General features: G+C 37.2%; 1 protein-coding gene across 5 annotated transcripts in view; it reads left to right on the top strand.

The window, feature by feature from the left end:
* The window catches only part of LOC145784772 (semaphorin-3B-like), a 166282-nt gene that overhangs the window by 103023 nt on the left and 35607 nt on the right, over nt 1–27652 (top strand). For 3 of the 5 annotated variants that reach the window (XM_082596621.1, XM_082596624.1, XM_082596623.1), the window contains 3 exons: nt 72–350; nt 1120–1314; nt 2892–3005. In XM_082596621.1, the coding sequence (XP_082452747.1) occupies nt 72–350; nt 1120–1314; nt 2892–3005 (588 nt within the window). Of the gene's footprint in view, nt 1–71; nt 351–1119; nt 1315–2891; nt 3006–7138; nt 7276–27652 lie in introns of those variants that run through there. The other 2 variants (XM_082596622.1, XM_082596625.1) reach the window with 2 other exon arrangements.

The following is a 27652-nucleotide window of genomic DNA, read 5'->3' as shown; positions in this document are numbered from 1 at the left end:
AAGTAATAGAAAATTTTGTTACAATTGTGTATTTTTTTTACGAAAGAAAACAAAGCCACAATGTTTTACAGGATTGTTAAAACCAAATGTAAAGATTGATGCCACAGAAGAAACTTCTTTTATACTGGTTTGGGATGTAGTATCTGGTGCAGAAACGAAAACAATCAACGTATATAACGACAGCTCGCCCAACAGCGCCGTGCGAAGTTATGTCTTGTTTCAAGTATCGCAAGCAGAACAAACCTTCGGTGTTGTCGGCTTATCACAAAATACAGGCTACACAGTCTCTATGTTTGCAACGTCCCAATATGGAATCAAATCCCCTGCCAGTACATTATCCGTTTCTACAGGTAAGTCTTGATAAAGGCGTTTAAATTTTAATGATTTTGAACTTTGGCAATTATAGCTTCTATAAGATGTGTGATGAAAGAAACAAAAATATATTCAACAGAAAAGATTCACCAAACAACATTGTTAATGCTGCCATGACATACAACTAAATGATAATTTAATTTTGTGTTGACAAACTCACCAATAGGATATCAAGAAAAGGAAAATATTTTTTGTTCTGTGCACAAGTATCCATGCCAGCAACCAAACTCATTCAACCTCTAAACCAGTACAAACGTTATCTTGTCTTTGTTTTGCAAAGACGAAAGTCTAGCCAGCTGCCAAATTGCCAATACCAATGTTTTTAATCCAGTGATCATGTGAAGTAGCTCTGCAAGCTCTAGCGTTTGCAAGTTTTTGGAAAACGTGTTGTTTTCTACAGCTTGTGAATGGTAGACTCAGGTAGAAACCAGTAAAGTTTGGCAACTCATTTAGCTGTGCAGTCACAGGTTACAATTGTGAATCAGAAAACGAGAATCGGGAATCAGAAAGAAAAAAGCTCTCAGTTTTCTATTTCAGTGTATTAGCCTAGTTGTGAGGTAAAATGTGTCTTAGCCATTATCAAGCAAAGTTTGCCAATTTATTCCGTTGTGCAGTAACAGGTTACTGAGAATCAGAAGTTAAAATGCCCATGCTCTGCCATTTGCCCCCCTGGCCAGAGTACTCAATAATTACATTTGTATTGGACCATGCTTTAATTTTCATGTATTGACAAAGCTATTGTAACAGCTTCAAAAGTTGTGCCGGTGAAGGTTACTGGACCATGCGATAATAACGTTGTTTCTAAAACGACATCGAGCGAAGCAACATCGAGCCAAGCAACATCGAGCCAAGCAACATCGAGCCAAGCAACATCGAGCCAAGCAACATCGCGCCAAGCAACATTGAGTCAAGCAACATCGCGCCAAGCAACATTAAGCCAAAGTAAGACATTTCCACTCACCGAAGGAGCATCAAATGGATGTTCTCTCGGGTTCAGCTCACCTTTATTTTATTTATTTTTGTTCATTTTTTTTTATATATATTTCCAGTGAAGCTTATTTTGCGGCAGCCTATTGTAGCAAGAATTGACAGCGATAGACAGTAGACACCGTGTTTCACCCATGAGGCTAGGCTCGTCAGTATTGTACCACTAATTCATGCCACAAAGGCATACGACTACTGCTTTTACCAGTCAGTTTAACTTTTTGAGGAAAAAAAAGAGCCAGCAAGAGCAAAGAATGCCCTGGTTTTATTTGATTTGAAGTCCAAGCAATTTCGTTTTGTCAAGAGCTCGAAACAACGGAACCTCAGAACGCAAAGAGCGTCAACAATCGAATGGCGTGCACTGCATCCTTTCAAGAATTAATTATCCAAGTAGGCCTCTATGAGCGCTCAAAAAAGCCAACGTTTTTTTGAGGTGACACGAAATTTTGTTGCCATCCGGAATTCTTTTGTCTTGATTTCGTTTGGGATTACTTTTCTCACTGAAGCATTTGGTTTTGTTTCACAAGTTTTAATTTGAATGTCTTATCACCCATGCCCTGTCTTGTCAAATCGTTGTAAAAAATAGTTATATTTTGTCTTGATATATATCCTTGTTTCAAGTTTAAACGCATCCGCGAAAGCGTTTGTGTTACTCTGTTAATGCATCTGCAATTGATGTGGTTACCACAAGGCATGCATAACACGGTATTTTGTTTTTAAATTGCTTTTCAGTAGTCCTCTTAAGGATGGGATCAATTACAATAGTTGTAATTGAAACTTTTTGTTGTAGTGTAATCGTAATTTTAAAATTTTTTGTTCAAATTACAATATTACAATTGGTAAGTTGCATACATGATATCCATACTTTGCTTAGCTGCTTGTTTGGGTTCAAAAGGGAATTCTACATTGCAACCTAATCTTTATCAAATTTAATTTTGATTGTCTCAAACTTGATAAACTCAAACGGTAAAAAAATCATCCATAAACATAAAAATATAACATTTCCTTTTTGTAATTGAATCGTATAATTAATCATTTGAAAGTAATTGTAATTTGAAAATTTCAAAACAATGTAATTGTAATGTAATTAAGAATTTTGGTGTTGTAATATAATCGAACTGAAAACTGTGTAATCGATCCAACTCTGGTTTACGTCACTGTCGAGAAAGTTGGCTTTGCTATGAATATGCTTTCTAAAGTTATTACCGTAAAGAACACCATTGTCATGCAAGCCATTGCAAAGAAGTTATGCTGATACAATGCCCAATGAAAACGTTAAGACAAAACAAAAGAGTGACTGCAAAGTTAGATTTGTTGAAGCGTGTGCGACTGTGCGTGTCGTTTTGTGTTGTACTCATTTTTATTGTAATGGTTTATATATCTACCACTTTTTATACCAATAGCTTATATATCTACTTCTTTTTATTGTAATTGCGCATTGTTATAAATCTACCACTTTTTATTGTTATTAATAATTGTCTTTTGTCTTTCTTGGCAGGCTGTACTTATCAACGTTTCACATTTTCCTACTACAGGTTCAACAAGCGGTAGTTCCACTTGTCGTCCATCGGTAGTTCTCCTCGTTATCGTTCTCTTATTCTGTCACATATACAACGTTATTGGTTGGAGTACCTCAGAACTGAGAACGGGTAAATTTTCATATTGTGATCGGATCAGTTTGATAATACTGCGACTAGTAGGCTAATGCAGATTTAGGCTCTTTTAGAAAAAAGCATGAACTGTGATGCACACTCAAACTACTTCAAATACCTTTGCATATAAGTAACATGTTGGAATGATAATAATGTTATGGTTTTATTTATTGTCGCTCTACAACAGCTAAGGTCTTTTAGCGACAGGGCTCATGTTCAATTTAATATCAGGTTTGCGAGGTCATGACATTATTACCCGACTCGTTCTCACTGCGTTATGCAAGAAAGAACACAATCGGTACCGTTTTTGAAGTCTTCGGTTTGACTCGACCCAGAATCGATCTCAGATCTACTACCACCAGACAAGGCGAAACCACTCGGCCACTGAGCTGGTCGCATGTTTGAATGGAGACGCAAATATTGTTGGTCCCCTTTATAGTAGGGTGTCCCACTTTTAGGCGACTTTTCAGGAAAATTAGGTTCGGGTCAAATTCTGAATGAATTTTCGTCACTGATTTCAAAAATGACGTTATTTTTTCATTATGACGTCATCTTGACGTGCCAGCTAGCGGATTTTTGCTATTTTGGCCTTATCACGAATATGGTAAGAGCTAGAGACTTGGAACTTGTGCCAAAATGACCGGAAGGAACGATTTCCTATTTGTTGTCAATACAATATGAAACGCTAACTGCAACAGAAAAGGAGTTATTTTGAAAAAACATGTTTTTGCTCATTTTGCACAAAAAAATGAGAAACACGGTAATTTTGCTACAGTGATGCTTTTTATTTCGATTGTTAAGTAGCTCCACCTTGTTTAGCAATTAAGTACAGTGGTAGTAGTAGAGGTACACACTCTTGAATGTCTCTTCCATGTAAATGAGATTTATTTTACACACGCAAAACGCTTTTTGGAAGGCAAAGTGAAAGGCCCTAATGCATACGAAGATGGTGGTTTGATGAACATAATTAAGAAAATATCAAAACTTAAGCCCCAACATCTGAAAATCCGACAATATTGTAAAGTTTCATCACAGCTATAGCTGCAAATCATTTAAAAGCCAAGATCTTATGGTTTTCTGAGCACAAGAAAGAAGCTAAGATTCATCTTTTCGGAGCGACCATATGTGTCTTCTTGCTATGGCAGTTCATTTAGTGATGAATGTTCCAGGAAATTTGAAACCCCTACTTTTTTATCGTCAAAAAAGGTTGTCCCATGATCGTTGAATAACAACAGCGAGTGGTTACTTAAGATTGCTGATTTTTGGGTATTGTGTTGGGCTTCAGGATATCCCTAAACTTCAACGTATGGTTTCTTTTATTGTTTGTGTTTATTTGCCAGCATTTTTAGTCATCCATCTTAAACCTTCCGCTGCTGAAGGTCCCTCAATTGGTACTGCTTACAAGAGATTTATTACTTGCATATAAATCTGTGGATGAACCAGTATTCAACGCTGTTCTGAAACATTTCGTTAAGCATGCATCCCAATGGTTGAGCCCTAAAAACGTTGCTTTAAGTTCTCCACGTTGAAGCTCCGCCTTTTGCTGCTGATGCGGCAAGACAGAAAAGTTTTCCAAGAAACGTTGATATGGAGCAGACGCTTTTGAAGCGTGACAACTTAAGTGATTTTTTCTCCGAAGAAAGTAAGATGGCTCCACGCATTGCATGTTTATCATCTCCATCAGTGTATTTGCGTATGATCAACAACAACAATCGAGGAACAGAGCGCTTTATTGGCAGACTGAAACGCGTTGTGAACGGCTTGATTCGAGATGACCAAGGTGATTTGGCCAAAACAGACTTGCGCATTTGTGCTGCTTTGCACAGTATGGTATGATAAATAATCCCATTGAACTGTGTTGTGTTGTTGATTTGTTGAATGGTGGTTTTGTTTGATAGATTTTTGAACGAAATGATCAAGGGTTTAAAGTTAAGCTAGTATTAGTAATTGCAATATGCATGTAAAAATTAATGCTGAGGTATAATCAATTGTAAATACAATATGCTAGACTAACTACCACTGTACTTAATTATTAAACAATGTGGCGCAGCACAGCAACTTAACCGAAATAAAAGCGTCACAATAGCAAAATTGCCGTGTATCTCATATTTTTGTCCAAAATGAGCAAAAACATGTTTTTTAAAAATAACTTCTTTTCTGTTGCAGTTAGCGTTTCATATTGTATTGACAACAAATAGGAAATTGTTCCTTCCAGTCATTTTGGCGCAAGTTCCAAGTCTCTAGCTCTTACCATATTCGTGATAAGGCCAAAATAGCAAAAATCCGCTAGCTGGCACATCAAGATGACGTCATAATGAAAAAATAACGTCATTTTTGAAATCAGTGACGAAAATCCATTCAGAATTTGACCCGAACCTAATTTTCCTGAAAAGTCGCCTAAAAGTGGGACACCCTACTTTATAGGCTACAAATTACAAAACCTTCTTTTAGCCACAAGGCATGGCAACTATTTCTAATGATTGAAGTTTCTTTGCTATTTCAACTGACTAGACACAAGTTGTATGCGCTAGGCGTAGCAGGGTTCGGCATTCTTTTTAACAGAAAAGCCATTTTGCTATATCTTTCAGCAGACATGACCAGCAAAGAGCCACAAAACGTAAAATACATACAACGTGTTTCGTGGTATTTCAGTAAGATCAGAACACAGTTTCTCTGTAATCGTATCACAAGAAATGATTTTTTTTAATAATCTTCTGTAAACGGTTATCCACGCTAAGGAATGTTTTGAGCAGTCATAAACTAGCCGTGTCATGCATGTCATGGGGTTCCATCAATTTAATTAATAACTTCCTCAATCTGCTCTGCTTTTTGCATAAGCTCCAATACTGCTTTTCACTCATCTCTAATGGGGTGTTTTGCAAAAAATGCTTTATGCCTTTTCTGAAAATGTCTTTGTACATAACAATTTTGCTGTTTTCGAATTTTTTCACCACATGTTAACCAAACAGGTCTGTCAAGATCGTTTGCATTGAATGCAAGTTATATGTCCAATTGTCCATGCTAAGTTTGACCTCTGGTTTTGTGTAAACCCGTTCTCTGTTTTTAATTTGTGCATATAGTCATTAATAGAAAAAGTACGCCTATGCTATTAGTGCTAAGTGCTGTAAATTGACCTGATAAAGTCAAAACTGGAATAAAGAAAATTCGAAAAAAAAATTGTGACAAACAGTATCACTCAATGAGAGCTCATTGAGGCATCATCTTGTAGTAGCCTACCAGTAAAAATGCTGTGATACCGTTTTATATGTCATATGCGTAAACATAGGTTACATTATTATCAAATTGATTATAAATATAATATATTAATATAATCAAACGCAAATTTCAACTTTCGTCAAATCACGAAGGGGCCGCTTCGAAGAAGTTAAAAAGCCGCAGGTTACCGATGCCTGCTGTAGGGAGTTCTTGACTAAAGATATACTTTTATACCTTGAAACGAAACTAGGCCGTATATGAGAATACTTATTGGATGACTTGTTTGTAACCTAATTGCATGATAAGTTCTGGACATGTAACTTTGAAACGAAAGCTTCTCTTTCATTCGGGAAAAGAGATAAAAGGTAAGTTTATTGTCTTCCTATGACTCGGCTTTTGTGCCCTCTTTACCTATACGCAACGATTTGTAACAAATCAGGAACATCGATTGCAATGAGATTTAAGAAATTTGTCGGTCCGCCCTGATAGGTCAGTTAGTTAGGCGCCTAACTTCGTACAGGAAGAAACTTCAAGATCAAGCGGTGCTGGTTCGACTTTTAAAGTGTGCGCTTGAGCACCTCATTTCAAGGACTGCTGTCGATTCAGCGGCACCCAGTGAATGGAATGATTCACAGGCAACACTTCAACGACAAGCAGAAACTTCGCTCTGTTAATCTCGGCGACCGGCCTGCGTCAGTGGTTCGACGCCTCTACAAGAATGCGAAACTGCCAGGATTGAGCTTTCAAAGAAGCGTTTCTACTCCCAGGATGAAGATTCAATCAATCTTTTTGTTTACATGACCCTTATGCGATTAAATTTTATAATTTTCATATTCAACTCAACCTTTATACTTCATGTTGATTAAACTTGGTCGTTGATAAGTGCTCTATCAAGGCCATCTATAACTTTACAGGCCAGGAAACGAAATCCAAGATGGCGGAAAAACAGGCTCAACTTCCACTGTGCGGTAATTGAGAACAACACAATGCGTTATGGCTAAGACACTCGCAGTGGGAACACTAGCGTAATGTTGTGTTGAATCAACGTTTATTGTCAAATAAAAAATCTTGTATGTTGATTCAACGTTAAATTAACGTAAAAGAGTCGTTTTACGTTGAATCAGAATAAACTATGCAGAGTTTTTACACTAATGACTTGATACAAGCTTACAAGTCCCACTGAAGACTGACATTGCCTTATTTAAAATACTTCCGTTTTCTACATATTTTTACGTTAGTCTTGGAACCAACTTATATCGGGTTTGTTATAGTCATATAATTGGAGTAAATTAAAAAAAAAATTAATAAAATCTGCAAACACTATCAACTGGAAAATCAAAAATTGTATAGGCTAACCACGTTTATTGCTGACACAAACATCCGAAACACAAAGGTACAAGACAATTCGTACTGGCACTAAAAATTTAACATTTTATTAAGGTAATAAAAAAATACAATGAGAATGAGATGCTTTCTCTCACTTGTTACTAAAACTCACTTTAAGAATAATACGATTATGTTTCTGCAAGATGCCAATTTGGCAATAACAATCTAATGTGACTACAACCATGATGCACTTATTTCTTATTCGATGTTACAACATAGCTATTTATGAGAGTCAAGAAGTTTATTTTTTTGGTCACGACAATGACAAACACACTATCATGGCTAAGAAGGTGGCGAAGGGACCGGAAGGTCATCAAGTCAACCACCCCCCTAGGCATTACTTGTAATAACTATCGTAAAACAACATAAATAATAAGTGGATAATATAATAGCAACACAATAAACAAAACAAAAACACAATACAGAGTAACATAACGTCCATCCATGAACACCTTCCATGTGGTTCAGTACCGTTTAATATTAATAATCTTATTCTCTTCATCCATTTGTTAAATTTTACTAATTATATACATGGTAAATTAATTAAATCAGTGATGTTTATATATTGTATGTCATACAAAGCCAACAAATAAAATGAAAAGACAGAAAAAGAGTACAAAATACATAAGTTTTGTAGACTCAACATCTAGTAACGTTAAATCAAGATAAAACTGGAGGTTTTTTCTGGGTGGACAAGAATGCCCCGCCAAACACACATGACCATAAAACCATAACAAAATTAAAAGAGCACATCATCATCACCAGAGATTATGACACTATCACGTTACACACAGAACACAATGAAAGATCCAGCTTTGGATTAACCATGCGAGTCTCACTTTTTACCTTGAGAATTTATAATAAGATAATCCATCAAATAGCAAGTATAATGTGTACTGCAATATAAGCGTTGCACAGAGTATCAGCATTATTTACTAAATAACACAAGTTTACCATTTATATACTTAAATGTTATTTTGCCGGAGCTGAGGAGTGACTGAAAAGTGTTGCGCCTAACCAACAAAACAAGTAGTTGGGCACACCAAATCAACTACTTGTCATCTGCAAGTACTATGGTCAGTTAGCAAATCGTTGCTGAAAACTTTTAATTCCATTGTTTCAGACTTTTTAAAATAACCACCTGAGAGCTTAGTGGAATAGAAAAAAAAAGATAACGATAACGTTTGGTCGTTTAGTGATTTTTCTAGAATAGAAAAAATGGTATAATATACTGGGGTCAGATTTCTCCATCTCAAAGGAATTTTGCAATGTGAAAGCAACCAAGATATGGTCAAAACTTGACAGTTCAGTTTTAACTTCATTTTCTACAGTCAGATGGTGAATATTTAATAAGAGTGTGTATTACTTCAACACGCCAATCTGTAACAAATCAACCTGCCAATACTAACATTTTTTCCACTTATACACAATGACCTCATGTGTAAAATAACCTCATGTATATTACACATGAGGTCATTTTAAAGGTGATTATTTTGAAATATCTGGAAACAAAACAGAGGAGTGGAAGAATAAAATTCTTAAATGGTAATGATGATACTACACACTTAAACAGTGATAAAAGAAGACGTAGCGTAGTAGCATTGCTACTCGAAAATTAAAGAAAACGTTTTTAAAAATATATGTTTTTTGTAAAAATTGATGAAAATTACCTTAATTTGCTTGTTAGGACTTATATTTAGTAAAATCAGTATTGGAAGCATTATCGCAAACAAGCTTTATATTTTATCACTGGGAACTAGTAACAAATTTCAGAAATCACAAAACAAAATTTCGAAAATTTAACAATAAAATTTTTGCTACTTGGAAGAAAAATATTTTTCCAGCATTGCACTTAAACTACAAGTATGCAGTTAATGCACAAACAATGAATGCCAAATTAATATTGAGCCACACTTTTACTTAAAACAGCAGAATATTTGACATTGTCATTCTTAGCCTTCGTATAGGGCAAGCTGGGGTAAGATGATCACCCCGATTTATTTTCTTTTAAAATGAAGCTTTCACGCAATGCTGCCTAGTAGTGGCAGCTCTACTAAAGCGCCATTTTATATGTAACTTTCAGCCATTTTAGACTAGCCGTTTAGGACTTGTGCTGAAAAACGTGATTTTGGTAGCTAAAAGTAAAATTGCAAAATCACAAAAAGCAGGTGATAACGTTGTTTTTGAAGAATGTCAGAAAAGCGAAAGTATGCGCATCAGGTAGGGAGTCAATTCGTAATTTAGCCTTGCTTCTTACAGCTCGTTAGTATTTTTAAGTTTCAGCAGAGAGCAGTTGAAAATAAAATGTTTGGCATGGGGCAAGATGATCACTTGCACGTGGGGCAACGTGATCAGGGTGATCATCTTGCCCCACTTGAAATAATTTTGGACAATATCACTCTGCTAGTTTGAAACTAATTTAAATGAGTGGATTTAAAGTTAAAATTGCTTGCACTGTTCCAGGTGAACCTTGTGAAATTCCATAAAGTGACATCTTCATGAATCATTGTAATTTTTTTGCAGATCTTTTGATTTAGGCCTACCATACTTCATAACATATTACTTTTTCTGAATGAATTAAGCTATGGTAGCCTACGGGTATATTAACGAAAAACTGATCATGGGAATGCTTCTTTGGAACTTCAATACAATGCCAATTCCTTTTGCCGATAGCTCCAGTGACTGCGCTTAAGTGATACAAAAACTGTAGAAGGAGACTTCATTGTAGTAAATAGTACCAGAAAATCGAAAGTAGTTCCATATATCGCGAGAATCGACTCTTTTGAAGATGGCGAATACGAGGGAGTATTTTTGAAAAAAATGCAGTGCTTAGCCTACCAGGAAATTTTAAAAAGCTTCTCTTTGTAAGTGATGAAGATGATGATCGATGCATCATTCACAAAAAGTGATATTGTTCACAAATTGCCGTCACCACACTTCAGGAGTGGAAACGAGAGAAAATCACACCAACTATATTTTAGTGCCAACCTGTCTGCACTTAATTTGTAAAAACTTTGTCTAAGATTCTCCAAGCAGGGCCCAACTATAAGGAAAGCATATTTATGTTTGGGGTGCAGAATAAAAATCAATGTTTTTGTATAGGGAATATCATGAAATCAGACGGTTAACATTCCAAAATTAGTCTTTTTTTGACATTTATGCATGCTACAGTAAAGAATTGGGTTTGTTCAATTGTACCCCATGATTTACCCTATTATAGTACCTATGGCCCTGCTGTTGAGCAATGTGCCGTGTGTTTGAATGTTTTTTTGCTGTTCGTTTGAAAGATTCTTTTGCAGTTCACGTATTGCATACCAATCGTTGTTTTTCATAATGGCAGTCGCTTGCCTCTTCAATCTGAGGCTACACCAAGTTGTTTCTATTTTTGATAATAAACCCCACCTAATAGAATGCATAAAATGTATGATCATCTTGCCCCATATGTGTGATCATCTTGCCCCGGTACTGGGGCAAGTTGATCATCTTGTCCACATTTTTTCAAACGGTTATAGATTCTCATGCTGTAGGCTTATAATGCAAAGCATGCTACCATTAGATGAGCTGATGAACACCTACTTTTGTAATGCTAAACGTTTGTAAATATCTTTTAAATTTTGAATATTATGAAGATTTTATCCTTACGGTGATCATCTTGCCCCACCTTCCCCTAGTTGTTCAAAAATATATTACTGAGCACGCTCACACACTGCAGCAATACATCACGAAGCAGTTTGCTGCAATGCATACATTTTTCACCAACATCAAAATATACATCAGTACAATCCCAAAATTTTTTGTTGATTTCAAGAAACACTCGTTTTTGTTTGTTTAATTTCAAAAACTTGCCTTCATATTCAGTTGAAATGCACAAGTTAAAAATAGCATAAGCACCTTGAAAAACATGTAGCAATGCACTGGATGGAAAAGTTAAACCACCTCTGTCAAGCTGCTCAAAATATTTACGTACATCATCATGAAATTCACAATTTAACTGCCTCTCATGAACCAGCTGCTTACGGCAATAACAACAGTCTATTTTTCGACATACTTTCTTTGCAGCATACCCAGCAACATACAACAAGACAGGCAGCTCATCATCATCAAAACATACTTCATCACATGGAAAGAGTTCAATGAAAGCCTTCTCTGTTTCACAAACTTCTTGGTCAAATTGTGGAACATCAGCAAATTCGAATAAATATTCCTTTACAGAAACTGCGCCACCTCCGGGGTATATCTGTAACAAGCTTTTAATCTTGAGTTTTTTCTCATTTTCCATGACTTCTTGAATAGAAACCAGACGGTTTCCACCAGACATTTGCCGATACTGTCCAAATCTACTTTCAAGATTGTCAGTTTGAAATTTGCCAGTTAAAATATAATCAAACTTGTGAACTCTCAAGAGATGCTTTACCAGATCAACTATAGCCTGCAAAGTATGGCGAAAAGCAACATACGTATCTGAAGACAAAAAACCTTCATCTGATTTTTTGTTTTTCTCTGACCAAAGGTCCAACCAGTTAGCCAACAAAAGTAAATAGCCCAAACGTGCATCATCAGGTGTTTGCATTGGAAATGCATCCGCATCTCTAGTATTTCTTCCCTTGTATGGGTGATGGACATTTACAATATTCCACCACTTACAAACAATGGATATAAACACAGCTGTGCCTTTCCAGTTTGTAAGATCTTCTTTGTGAAGTGGACTACATACATTGAGCGCAGCAACATTCGTTTGAGCAAAAATTTTAAGGGCTAGCTTTACATTTTGTCTTTCTAAGGAATGTGGATGCAATGCCTTCTAGCATAGCATTGGAGCTCGCTTCAAAGTATTCTGTTTCTCTAGCAAGTACAGGTGCTCTAAATCTGCAAACGATGCACGCAATAATGTCTCAGTTGGTTCACCTGAGGGCAACATCTCTGGAAAGGAGAAGGTTTGCCGGTAATTCTTTAAGTTGATCCAATTGTTGCGAATGCATTTCAGTAGATGAACTGAGTCAAATAACAGATGTATCCTGCGAGTCAAGTCAAATGGATTACAAATGTATGTCGGTAAATTTGCTGGTTTGTTAACATTTGCGAGCAAACAAAACAGCCTTTTATTTATCCTGTTTCCATCTGTAATGATGCTGATGATTTGAAATCCTGCATTTGAGACACTGTGTAAAACTGATTTCAAGTGCTGAAGCAATTTCTCTGCAGCCATTTTCTTTGCTGGTACCAAACAAACAACATCCTTGTTATTAGAAAATATTGAGGAAATCATAAAGCAATGTATTGTAGTTGCTAAGTTGCTATCATCATCAGCTCCGGTTAGAATAGAATTTTTATATGTTAAACTGGGTTTTACATGGATTTCGTCCAGCAGTAAATTGACTACTAATTCCTTTTCTGCCAAGTATCTAACTTTGGTGCTTAAGTAAGTAGTCATCGATTCAGAGTCACTATTTAGGTTACTGGAAAGCTGCCTAAACATGCGAATACTTGGCAATATAAGAAGAGTATCGCGAACATACTTGTACGCAGCCGTTGACTTTAACTTTAAAGCATATGCACCCACAATTGTGCTAGATGAATAGCGGCGTTGTGTAGGAGTTTCTATAGACAAGCAAAGCTGTTCAGCTAAAAATGCTCTCATGTCCCTATTGCTCTCACACTGTATTTGATTAATAATCTTCTTGGCAAATTCTACCAATGTTTTATCTTTAACCAAGGAGTCACGTTCTGCAGCATTACTATTGTTTATACGACAAATAAGGTTCTCTAATTGGCTCCAGTTTTGTAAAGTTGAATCTTCGAGATTCAACCATGACAAATCTTTACCAGAGACTTTTACCCTATCCACCCAAACATCAATTTTTAGTGAATTGTAAACACAAACACAAGATTCAATTGTTGGACACAAACTAGAATGTTCAGACGGAACAGATATTTGGTAGATCATCACATAACCTGGCTGCTTGTGAATGCTGATTGACGGAAAGATACACTTTTCAAGGACATTGTTACAAAAATAGTCAAATGAGTGTATTTTATCTTGATTCAACCACTCTTCCTGCAAGCTATTTTGGTAATCCTCATATGTTTTGCGTCGTTTTGACGGGCTTGGCCTGCTTTTCTCTTTGGCGTTATAGGATAGATATGAAGGGAGGTTAGGGAAAATGCATGGCACTGCATCATTTTTAAGCTTAAAATGCTTACGTGGTATTCTTACGTCAGGCTCCTCATTCATTCCCTTTAATACATCCTCTTTAATGACATCAGAGTCTTGAAAGTGCTTTAAACACACCACTGAATTTTTGGTAACAACAAGACCCTCTCTAGAAATTTTTCGCATCCATTTTTCTCTCAAGTTTTTCTCCTTTGGAAAGCTAAAGGATTTTACAGTCCCTTCAGTGACTACACTGCTGTTGTAATTGGATTTACAGCCTGGAACACAACACTTATTCACCATTATTAAATATTGCTCTGATTAACTGAAATATAGACGATAATTATATAGTTATATACGTACTGCAATTAAAATATTGATTTGTTTCGGTAGGCTATACAAAAGACAAACAATCCAACTTGCTCACTACTTAAAGAAGAATTCAGAAAAAATTGATGCTCTTAGCAAAACCCAAAATAGGAGTGAAGTGAAATTGCTAACTACATCTATTCCCTGCAGTTGAGCTCAACTGAGCTATTCCCTTCTCCTGGAGGCTTTACCACTAGTCTCAAATTGGTTGGATTTCATGGGCTAGGGGGGGACTTATCAGTTGATCTTCATAGCCTAGCCATATAACTATAGCCTACTACGGTCACAAATACTAAAAAAGGTTTTTGTTGGGAATTGATTAACACTGAAACAACAAGCAACCATAGCATGTTTAAAACTTAAGTCAAACTTCAGGATTTTGGCGAAGTTAAAATACCAGCCTAGCAATTCTTACTGCCTCTACCCTTGTATCGTAGTCGTAGTTCAAAATAAATTTATTTTAAACAAAAACTAGGCTACTGCGAACACAATTTAATAAGCTTCCTACCTTTCATACAACTAACTCCGTGTTTTTGAACGTGCATACTAAACTACCGTATCTTTGTTTCAAAACACGCACTGCGGTGTTTATCAAGTTGGTAAATTCCGCACTTTGGACTTTGGTACGCGCCATCGCACAAATGTGAGCCTGTTTTCGTGACGTCACAGCGCTTTCAGTTTTTCGTCTCCTGGCTTGTAAAGTTAGAGAAGGCTTTGGCTCTATTCATTTATATATTTTCAACCCTCCAATAAATAACTGTAGGCAGTGACACAGTGTCTGGTTTTAACAGTTCAGTGAGTGCACTATGTAAGATTGTTGGAGCCTCACCAAAACTTGGAATATCAAAAAGTGATCTTAGGGGCCGGGAACTTGAAGAAACCACCTCACATGCATTAGACATAGTGTGTTCTTCTTATGCTATTAGTGCTAGATTTAGAAGTGTCTGATTTGGAGCTTGAGAATCTCATTGATCTTTAATTGTCTTGCCTGAACTAGGCATCGATGGTCTCGGATGAATGATTCGAAGTGTCCCAATTATGTGTTGGTTGAATAATTGTTTCTGCGTTGTCATTAAATTGCTTCGGTTGGGTTTGTCTTTGTTAGCTAGGTGCCCGCTTCAACAATTTTACCAGTTTTAGAGAGGTGTTTGCTTTCTTATTACGTGACCGAGAATTTGATCTTATCCGATTTTGGTGTTGTTTAATTGAGATATGGTTTGGTTTACTTGGTGCAAATTTGCGAAACTTTTTTATTTATTTTCCTTGCAAACCATGAAACACGATGCATTTTTGGGAAGCACCACATTTTGAACAGTTTTTCAGCCATTTTTGCTGAGATATTCCAGATAGGCTACGTCAGATTCTCATTGGTACCAGGCCCAAATTTTCCTCTCAACGGCCCTGCTTGTAGGCCTACACCAGGGATATCTACAACTACGGGATTGCTAACTCACGTTTAATGACTCAGCAATTTTGTCATAAGCGGGCCGACGGTATTTTTGAACTTTGAAGTGTTTCCACAATTCCTTTGCAAGTTTGCAGTGTGCTGACCAGACAATTCATAACTCTGTGCTTATTAGATTGTCACTGCAGAATTAGTTTTGTTTCTTGGTTATGATTTAAGTAAAGGGAGTAAATGTAAAGCTTTGTAGTGTTTCTTTGCTTAGATTGGCTGGCTACTAAAATGGTGTGCTAGGCTAGGGGTTCAGCAGAAGCAATATATGCAAGTTAGGATATAAACTTTCCTGCTAACTAGTCAAAAATTTTAAAAACTTGAGTTTAGGCTATTTATAACTATATAGAAACATCTATTTTTGTAATCTGACAATGCAAATGGACTTTCCCCCTTGTCTTTTATGCGGCATTAAATGCCATTAACTTTTTGTATGGTACCGTAGCCTACTACTACAACAATCCTATGCCTGCCCTGCATGTACTAGTCGTAGGCTACTCTGCTAAGTTGATGGCAGGTTGCATCAGTACATGCTCACACTATGGGGTTATTAGGCTTACCAGTACCAACATTGTTGCTGATTCTCACCAGCTACGGTACGTTGATAATCAAGTGGCTAGGCAAGTTTCACTGAAGGTGCTGACCTGATCACAAGTTTGATTCATGGCAGTAGGTATCACTTGTTTTTATGAATGAGCAGACAGGAAAGGCCAGTTCAGCTTCTGGAGTAGGCCTGGTTAAACTAGACTTCAAGAATTTTGTGTGGCAGTCACCAGTAAAGTGAAACTGTCACTTTACTAAAATTACCGGTAGCCAGTAAAAATATTTCATGACAGCCTACCTTAAAAATATTTACACTGCTTGTACCATTATCGATCCATGTATATTGCTTTCAGCTAAATTGCAGTGTTAAGTTTCTATCTGTATTTAATGTAAACTGAAAGATGGTGTATAAATGTTGTGTACCAGGTTGTAAAACTGGTTATAAAACGAATGACAGTAAAGAGAAAATTGCTTTATATAGGTTTCCTAAAGAACATGAGCTAAAACAAAAATGGATAAAAGTAATTCCGAGGAAAGATTGGATTGTCACAGAGTCATCCAGAGTATGTTCCCTGCATTTTCATGAGAATGACTTTGTAACGGATTCTTGTGATACAAGAATTGATCGAATGGAAGTACGGGGTTCAAGTACATTGCAAAGAAAGCGATTAAAATCTGTTGCAGTTCCTCATGTTTTTTTGGCTTTACCCCAGTATCTGACAAAGGCAAGTTCTGTGCCTCGCAAAACTGCATCATCTGCATCTGCCAGGTTGAAAAAAGAAAATTCTGTCATTGAACAACAAAATCAAAATCTGTTCCAACAAGAGGTGATCAAAAATTTTGCTTCATTTAAGACAAATATTCAGAATGAAGTATTACCAAGTGGTTATGTCGTTATTTTCAAAGAATCAAATATCCAGTTTCATTATATTGCCATTTCTGAAGACTTCACATTTGCACCCAAACTTCTATCCTCTGTTGTTATTACTGATGCTTTGGAAGTTCAAGCATACATGTGTTCTGCAGTCTTGCCTCGCATAGTTTATAAACATCTCTTCGCTTCTCAATGTTAAACAACCATTTCTGAGCTTACAAATTTACTGGCATTATGTAAATCATGTCCTCGAACCAACTCGAATGAACCCAAATGGTCAAGGTAACATTCTAGACCTTGTCTTCACTAACAATGACAATTTGATATGTAGTAGGGTGCATCAGCTGCCCCATATTTTTAAAAATTACTAACAACGCATTTCTTCTATTGCCTAAACTGTTAGACTGGGTGAGAAAATCAGTGTGTGAAAATGCTATAAAGTTTCGTGAACATTTAGGTATGCCACATGGCCCTAATGTTATTGAACGGTATGGTAACTCTTGTGCAATTTAGCCTCTTTTAACTCAAAAAGTCACGTTCTAGCTCACAACTCTGAATTTAGCGCCACTATAGTATGTGTGTACAGAACAATATTTTATACTAATTGATATTTAGAATATCATAATGATTGGATTCTGTCCTGTATAGCAGGGTAGGATGCAAAATCATGCAATGCACAAACATTCAAGATCAGAAAAAAATGCATACAGACACAGTAAACACACAAAACAGATTAAATAAGCAATGCAGTAAACACTGTCAGTGCACCAGCATTAATTGATGGAATGTCCAATCAGCCATACATCATCAACCTACTTCTTTTCGTTTTCTGAGGTTAGGGGTTATCTTTCTATCATTCTCAACTACTAATTGTATGACACTTTGATACTTCCCTTCACTTTTGGCTGCCCGACAAAAGGCAGAACTAAGCTTCACCCCTCTTTCCGCAGAGTCATTGATGACATTTATGGACATAGCATTGTACCATGACTGTTGGTAGGAGTCTAGAACTGACCATTGTTTAACACTTACACCAAGAAACATAGGATCTAGTTCAAGAAGTCGAAAAATGAACCAAGAATCCTGTTTGACTAAATCAGACAGTTTAGTTACTAGTATCTTTGGAAACGTTTGTTGGGAATACAGGTTTCCCATGACCTGTTCCAAATCGTCCAGTAGGTAATTTATCAGTATCTAGAGGTTTGTTTGCTAACATAACATCACAGATAGCTTTTTTCTCTAAGTCAGTAACATTAGAGCTGAACAACGACAGTGGTATCATTTCTGGAACCAAATACCAATAATGCTGTGAAAATGAATGCTTGGAGAGCGATTTGAAAAATACTCTTATTCACATTAGCATAGCGTGACTAAACATGAATGAATGTCAGGTCATTATAAGGAGCATCAAAAGCATATGGACAAGATAGGCCTAACGACCATATACAATAGACATTAGACAAGTACAAGAAAATTCGTCATTTCTCTTAATTTTGTAATTTGCTGTTTTGTAGTTGTGGTACCGGCAGGTAGGTTGGCAATCTGGTGTTCCAGTAAGCTTAGTTTAAGAATATATATGATCTTGGTCATCCAACATGCCTTATGTAAAGCACCCGGCCTCATGAAATTAACTGGTTGATTTGGATCAAGGTAGCTCAAGCACAAATAAATAAATTCTTTATAGTCATCACATTTAAACTTCTCCTGCGCTCTGCATAACCCTAGAACATCTTCTTTCAGCTGTAATGCTAATATATTCTTCATCGATGCTTCTTCATCAAAATTAGAAATGTCCAGTCTAGCTAGTTTTTCAGCCGAGCGATGTGGAATCCTTCCCCAGTTTTTGCGTAGTCTTACAAACAACATCATGTCAGGGGATTTTGATGTCTCTATTTTTAGCTCATTGAAAACATGAGTGATCACCACTCCACCTATGTGGTGCCTGCATTAGGGTGCATCATTTGCCGAAAATTTTTGATAAATGAGCCTAACTTTTTTTTACAAGTGATGTTAGCTAAAAAATGACTTGTACAAAATTTCACCCCGATTGAACAAAGTTTAGACCCCCCAGTCGGCCCTTAATTTTGGACTCCGATGTCATTTTTTCAACGTTTTTGCCACTAGGTGGTGCCATAGGCGTCGATTTTTTCTTAGAAGAGAGGAATTCTGGGTGGGCGAGAGTTTTCAAACAGATTTCATTGAATGTGTATGTTTGCAAATTCGCAATGGTTCAGTCTTCGAAATGAGCATATTTTTACTTCGGCAAAAGCGTTGCCGAGGCCAAACGGCAAAATTTGAAATTGCCTCGGCAATTACTGTGAATATTTATTAGGAAAAGATTGTACTAAAACATGTAAAACGAGAAGCGAAAAGTATACTAGAGTAGTCTATTACGAACGCATTGTTTGATTTGTTGTGATGTAATAATACCAAAAGTAGTGATAAAGCGAGCAACGCGATACGCACGCTGTTACGTTAATTCACGTTAAAAAACTCATCGGGAGGGGAAAGTAAGTTAATTTTGGGTTGATTCAACGTTCGAGTCAGCACAAATCGATTTAATTTTTCCGGCGGGTTATATTGCGTAACAACAATGCCCGATAAGAAATTTACGTTTGTTTTACATTAATTCGACATCTAGCGATGTTGAATTATCATAAAATAACGTTAATTACTCAACCAGGTACAGGTAACATATTAATAGCTCCCTGCGAGAAGATCGCCTCGATTTAGGTAAGCTTATAAGCCAACATAATTTCGGCACAATTGGGACACTGCGAGCAACACAAAGTCTGTTTGATAAACTAGTCAGAATCGGTATCATCAGATGCTGTATCAGCTGGACGAGATAACGGAAAGCGAGGCGCAACAAGGAGTAGATGCTTACAATAATTTGACGTCTACTGGAGTTAAATCAATGCAAATAGCAGGCCTTGAAACAACTTTTTTTTCCGGCGGCCAAACGTGTCCGACTGAAGCAAGCTGTTCGGCGGCCAATCACAAGCACATGGCGGCCATCGGAACTTCGACACGCATCAACATACAGTCTTCGAAATTAGCACATTTTTACTTCGGCAGAAGCGAAAAATATACTAGAGTAGTCTATCACGACCGCACTGTTTGATTTGTTGTGATGTAATAATGCCAAAAGTAGCGATAAAGCAAGTTACAAGATACGCACGTGGCACGCTGTTACGGTAATTCACGTTAAACCACTCACGGGGGAAAAGTAAGTTAATTTTGGGTTGATTCAACGTTCGAGTCAGCACAAATCGATTTAATTTTTCCGCTCGGTTATATTGCGTAACAACAATGCCCGATAAGAAAGTTACGTTTGTTTTACATTAATTCGACATCTAGCAACGTTGAATTATCATAAAATAACGTCATTGCTCAACCAGGTACAGGTAACAAATTAATAGCTCCCTGCGAGAAGATTGCCTCGATTTACGTATACACTAACATAATTTCGGCACAATTGGGATACTGCGAACAACACGAAGTCTGTTTGATAAAGAACTAGCTGTCAGAATCGGAATCATCAAATGCTGTATCGGAGCACGAGGTTGTCGCGTCATCACTGGAATCAGACACATCAAGAGGCTCATCGCTTGGCTGTAAATCTATACCGTCTTTGCCGTTCGCAATGAAGCGTCCAAGTTTTGCGGCTTTCGGGCTTTGATACCACTCCACAGGCCTCTTTCTTTTTCATAAAAATCCATCAGGGTGTGGACTAGGGAATAAATCTATGCTGTGCCATAACGACTGGGAGGAATGTTTAACCCTAACGTTACAAGCGCTCGTGTGGCCTCGGCATTTTTATTGCCGACGCTAATGCGCCATTTGCCGACGCTAATTTCGAAGACTGAATTTATCGCATTAATAAAGTGTATTGTGGTGTCACTTGCATCCAGGTTATCGTCAGACATCAGCTGCTTGATCACTCAATAATGTTAACAGTTCAAGCATATACAGGGTGTATTGTGATTTATCGAATGCTTTAACTCTTTTCTAGTCCTTTGTGATTATAAGTGGCAAAGTACTACTACTTTATTTACAAGGCCGCTTGTGTAAAATTTTCTCGGAACTTCATGGCGGACAAATGCGGCCGACGGAAGGGCGAGACCCGGCGGACAAAATGTCGGTTTTTGTAGGTTAATCGCGGCGATGGCCGCCTTCAGTTTCGAGGCCTGAATTATAGGGTGATATTTTTATAAAAGATTCTCCCAGCTGGGCACGTGTCTAAGCGCCGGCGAAGTAGGAAGTAACCCAAATAAAACATCCAGCAATAGTAAGATTGAATCAAAATTCTAGTCTGGTGTAGTCTAAGAAAATTAGTTTTTTCTTGTAATCTTGTTGTCCTTACAATCACCTCAGCAATTGCCGACGCTAATTTCGAAAAGTGTGGTTAGTCTTTCTCACAAAGACTGCGTTTAGCGTCGCTGCAGCAATTAAGCTTTAATAGGTTGGATGTTTTCTTTCTTGCATCTTGCGATCTTATGAGCGCTGCTAAACTAAACAAACTTCTTTTATGTTTTCCTTTGCAACCTAAAAAGCGCGTGACTCGTGACCTGTTATCTTTAAAGTGGCGCCTTCGGATTTGCCGCATTTGTAAAAGCGATTGTTTTTAGTACGTCTTTAGTTTGTATCGGTTATTTTATTGTCATGTTCATTATGATGTCATATTCACATTCCCTTACGCTGACCGGGAACTGAAGTTTGATTGTGACGTAACGAAAGTGAGACCATTCGGAGAAAAGATCAAATTGCCGACGCAAATTTGGAGAAAAGATCAAACGTGGCTTTCTCTCACCAGGAATTGCCAGCTGTGGCAGTTGCCGTAGCAACAACAATGCAGTGCGTACCGCCGTTTTTCCACGCAGCGTTGTTACGGAATTGCTTTGTTCTGTCGGATACCTAGCGAGAGACATAGCGTAAAACAAGAAGTTGCGCTGCAGTTGGGTGGATAGTCCAGCGTTTAAGAAAAACGGAAATAATTGTAACGAACACTTCATAAGTGGCATGAAAACAGGGTGGGCGAAACATATTTTGCCCACCCTCGTTTGACGGCAGGGTGGGCGTCGCCCACCCTGCCCACCCTATTTCGACGCCTATGGGTGGTGCTATGTTTATGCTACTTGCATGGGGTTACTTTTAAAAGATGGTCCTTCAATTTCCTCATCATGCTACAAAAATTTTTTTTTAAATCAGTCAAAGGGTCGTCAAAAAATGGGTAAATTGATGTTTTATTTTAGTCAAAACACTGCAGTACGACATCTAGTGGAGAAAATTGAATTCAGGATATCTGCTAAAGTTCTTATCCAAATAAAATAAAATTGGTATCTAGACCCCCATTTTCGAAGGTGGAGAGTCCATTTTTGCTGTTTGTTTTGCATTACTTGGCCACTAGAGGGCTTAATGCTCAGTTTCAAACTTTAAATGCATTTGAATTGTTGCCATAAACTTCATTTTCACAGAAAATTATTATTAGGTTTATTCTAAACCTATACATAACACTGGCTTGTTATGTCTGACTCTAGCTTTAGAAAATCTATTCTTGAAACAATTGTAACAGAAGATGACAAAAGCATCAATGGAAGTAGGCTACCAACCGAGCATCAAGTCCTTCTTTGCTACTTGGCACATGGTCAATGTCCAAGTGTATCTTTTAAACGAGAGGCTGGCGAACAAAACCGTAGATTCTGTGATTCCTTTTTTTTGACAAAGCTGGTGTACCTACTGTTCATCAGCAAAAAATGGCTGAAGCTGTATAAAAGTTATTGGGAGAGTTTGAAAGTTTGTTAAAGATCAAAGGGAGTGCCCGAAAATCTGGAAAACCTAAAGAAAGAATCAAAATTTTTAGGAAAAGAATAAAATAAAATAAAAGTTTAACATGACCAACTCTTTGTAGTCCCCTACTGCATGGCTGTTGCAGATAATTGTAACAGAGGTTGATAATTGCTTGTCTTGTAGCCAAATTTTCCGGAATATTAATATACTCGAGGTCTTTAGTTGAGGAAGGAATAGCAGGAAAGAATTGCTTATATCTATTTGGAGGGATATTTCATGGCTCTTCGATACTTCAATTTGTAGAATATCCCAAACATGGCTCAAACTTATTTCACCTACATGATGACTACATGCGAACCAAAGTAAAGGCTTTGAAATGGCATTTTGCAAGGCCACGCATGCCGCCGTTTGAGGTTCAGTGTTGGAACTAGTGGTATCAAATACCATTCCAGACAAACTGTTGCGACAGCCTATATTTTGACCAGATTTAAAGATGCGTTTTTAAAAAACAGGTAATCTTTCAACTTTTGTTACTCCATCTGATGCATCCATCAGCTTATCATCCCAATGTATATTTGCTATTGCAGGGGGTGTCCAATTATCAGCAATTTCTTCTGAGATTGTTTGAATTGCTTCGATCCTGTGTCTTTCTGTGGATGCGTAACTTAAGCTTAATCTGGAAGGATCTCCATCTGTTGTAGTGATAATTTCATGCATCACAGCTGAAATAGCAGAAGAAACTTTGTTGCGTACTAAGGCCAGGACTACTTTCGGTGTTTTCAGTATATCAGGAGGGATATGGACATTGACTCCGATTTTCACAGATCTTGTGTGTTTCCTGATAATCTGAGTGGAGGAGGAATTTTGATGAAATTCGTTATCATCATCTGTGCTTGTGTCCGTAGTAGTACTGTCACTGAGCACAACATAGGCAGAGTGGGCTGCATCTACTTCATGCTGCTTTCTTCTTTTACATAGCTTCTTGGTCATTTCCAGTTTCTTCTTCCTCTTGACACAAACAGCCATTGTCCTGTCCTTTCTAGCTAGCGATGCTTTTCGGTCTGACATCATTGATTCCAAAAAAGCTTTGTCCTCATCATTGGCCATCATTTTCCATACGTTTCTTGGCCAAAGCTTCATGTTTTTTTCTTTTATTCTTTTCCTAAAATTTTTGATTCTTTAGGTTTTCCAGATTTTCGGGCACTCCCTTTGATCTTTAACAAACTTTCAAACTCTCCCAATAACTTTTCTACAACTTCAGCCATTTTTTGCTTATAAACATTAGGCATTAGGCCCATTAGGCTTATAAACACCAGCTTTATCAAAAAAAGGAATCACAGAATCTACGGTTTTGTTCGCAGCCTCTCGTTTAAAAGATACACTTGGACATTGACCATGTGCCAAGTAGCAAAGAAGGACTTGATGCTCGGTTGGTAGCCTACTTCCATTGATGCTTTTGTCATCTTCTGTTACAATTGTTTCAAGAATAGATTCTCTAAAGCTAAAGTCAGACATAACAAACCAGTGTAATGTATAGTTTTAGAATAAACCTAATAATAATTTTCTGTGAAAATGAAGTTTATGGCAACAATTCAAATGCATGTAAAGTTTGAAACTGAGCATTAAGCCCTCTAGTGGCCAAATAATGCAAAACAAACAGCAAAAATGGACTCTCCACCCTCGAAAATGGGGGTCTAGATACCAATTTTATTTTATTTGGATAAGAACTTTAGCAGATATCCTGAATTCAATTTTCTCCACTAGATGTCGTACTGCAGTGTTTTGACTAAAATAAAACATCAATTTACCCATTTTTTGACGACCCCTTCACTGATTAAAAAAAATTTTTTTTTAGCATGATGAGGAAATTGAAGGGGCATCTTTTGAAAGTAACCCCATGCATGTAGCATAAACATAGCACCACCTAGTGGCAAAAACGTTGAAAAAATGACATCGGAGTCCAAAATTAAGGGCCGGCTGGGGGGTCTAAACTTTGTTCAATCGGGGTGAAATTTTGTACAAGTCATTTTTTTAGCTAACCTCACATGTAAAAAAAAGTTAGGCTTATTTATCAACAATTTTCGGCAAATGATGCACCCTAGCCTGCATCCAGATCATAAAAGGGGTTGAGGGCTGATGCAACTTCTGCTGCAGGCTAATACATGCCGCCGATGCATGTTCTATTGTCCAGTCAGTGTTACTTGAAGTGGTATCAAACACTAAAATTACAATGCACTTCGAACAGTCCCATTGTTCAATCAAATCAGCTGAAACTTTTGCAACTATTTCACCCGTTTTACGGTCTGTTCCAAGTTCATAACTAGGGAGTAGGGATGCTCAGAAAAAATGTTTGAACATTGTCAAGTTTTGGTGTTTGGGTGGGTGATTTCACACCTGTTCCACTTGTCTTCAACAGAGTTGGTGGTAAAATTGACTCATCCAAAGACATATTTACTTCAATTACTGTTAGTTAAAAATTCACCTGATATCACAAGAAAACAAATTTCAAGCAACAGAAAATGCTGAAAAATGGAGGATTCACAAAGCGAAAATTAAAAGCCCTAAATATCTATATGAAAGCTAGAATGTTGAATACCAAACCTAACTGGTATCATAATATAGTAGAACTCGGTTAATCCGGATTCGGTTAATCCGGATCTTCGCCTAATCCGGATGAAACTGGAAGTACAAATGATTTGTAATCTTTTTCTTAAGAAACAGCTTCGGATTATTTAATCCGGATCTTCGCCTATTCCGGACAAAAGTTGCGCTTTCTTTATCGCTTTATCCGGATTTTCCAGACAGTTTTGCCATTTTATGCTAAAACGTAACGTGGCTTATTGCAAGAAATTTCTTATCTATTGTTCCGTTAATGTGACGCAATAAATTATTGCGGATTTCTTCTTTTCATGAACAGTAATCCCTCCTAACGCAAAATTCCTGCGCAAATGCCCAAACTCGTACTGTAACTTGAAAAGATGTCGGTGGAATTTTCGGCGGTATGTCGGTGATGTTTTTCCAATAGAAGACTTTGTTTGATTTTTTGTAAGTTTTCCAAAGAAACTCGTCTTCCGTAACTGTTTTCAAAAGTTTTGAGTGACTACAGATTATTCCTACACGCATGTCTGAAGATATAACTTTTGCCAGTGTGTTTTTGCGTTAGACGCAGAGTCTACAAATACAATCGTTTTACATGCATAGGTTACTGCATTTCAAAAGAACTCTATCACTGGGTCGCTAATATGGTGATCGCGCGTCTAGGAATTGGCAGATGACGACACTAATGCGTTCAATTTCGGTGATTTTTACCGATACCCTTCTATCTAGGTAACGTCAGGCTTGATAGAACCGTCATCGGTTAATCCGGATCTTCGCCTAATCCGGATGGAATCGCCGGTCAAATCGAATCCGGATTAACCGAGTTCTACTGTATGATAAATAAAATGAACATGGCACATAATATTATCTACCATACCTGAACCTATCCTATTTTGCACTATATAACAACGAAAATCAGCGATATTACCTTATTACAGTTTATCTGAGCAGTGAGCACCTAGCAATTTAATTGCACACATGTTACTGGATCAGGGTTGCCAGATTTAAATTTGATGTTCTGCAAAACAGTGTCCAAAAATCTGGCAAAATCATCTTTAATCTGCCAAACCAATTATGCTTAGTTTACCCCTAAGAAAAACTGAAATGAAACCCCCTAAAATAAAGTAATATGTATTCCATTTTGAGATGTCACAGTTACTTTGTTAAAAGCAAATGATTACAACCGAAACATAAACACCATTTATTTCACAAACAACAAGATAGAACCACAATTTTGTCATAAATTCAATGGAATTCAACTAATCTTATGAGTTTTGTGAAACTGCCAAACTTAAGAATTCTGCCAACTCAAAATTTCGCTGCTAAACAGCTTAAAATTCTGCTAAATTTCTCAAATTTTCCAATAAAATCTGCTAAGTGGCAACCCTGCAGGGCCTGTACTGGATCAATCTTTATGCTCTGTGTGGCATACCTAAACGTTGGAAGAATTAAATGATATTTTACTACACATTCTAATTCATATAGCCTAACACTAGAAGAAATAAAAATTGCATGGTCGGGGCTCCTGGTGCACCCTAATATGTAGTGTAGAAATTGGACCTCCTATTGGCAAAAGTGATCATTGCTCCATTGAGATTATTGTAAACATTGAAAAACCTATCTGGAGACACAACAATTATAAACAATTCTTTCAATACGGAAAAGGAGACTACAATGGTGTAAGGGAATCTCTCAAGAAGGTCAAGTGGGATCTACTGCTCGAAGATAGCCGGGATGTCGAAGAAATGTGGGAGAAATTTAAAAACAAAATCTTGGAAGCAAGAAATAGTTTTATCCCAAAATCACAGGTCCTCAATCATCCCCAATATGAGTGTAAATGGATGAACAGTGCCATTCTGAAGAAAGTGAAAGAAAAACGAAAACAATACACAATCTGGAAAAGCACTGGAACCAGAGAAGAATTTCGGAAATACAGTCAAATTAGAAATCAATGTACAAGTCTCATACGAAATTCTGTAAAAAACATTGAAAAGAACCTGGTTGTGAACATGCAGGAAAATCCAAAAGCATTCTGGAAACATGTCAAGAGTATGACGAGTCATCAAGAAAAAGTTTCGGAAATTGACACACCAGATGGAAGAGCAACTGACGATACTGAAATTGCTAATGCTCTAAACAGTGCTTTTGCATCTGTATTCACAGAAGAAGAAGATGATAAAATCCCACAACCAGTATGTGTTCCTGTTCCTGTGCCCATGGAGAAACTCCACCAATCTGTTGAAGATGTCGACAAGTTATTACTG

The sequence above is a fragment of the Aplidium turbinatum genome, chromosome 15 (genome assembly GCF_918807975.1).
Source record: "Aplidium turbinatum chromosome 15, kaAplTurb1.1, whole genome shotgun sequence".
Classification (NCBI taxonomy): Eukaryota; Metazoa; Chordata; class Ascidiacea; order Aplousobranchia; family Polyclinidae; genus Aplidium; species Aplidium turbinatum.
This window is presented reverse-complemented; position numbering and strand designations above follow the sequence as displayed.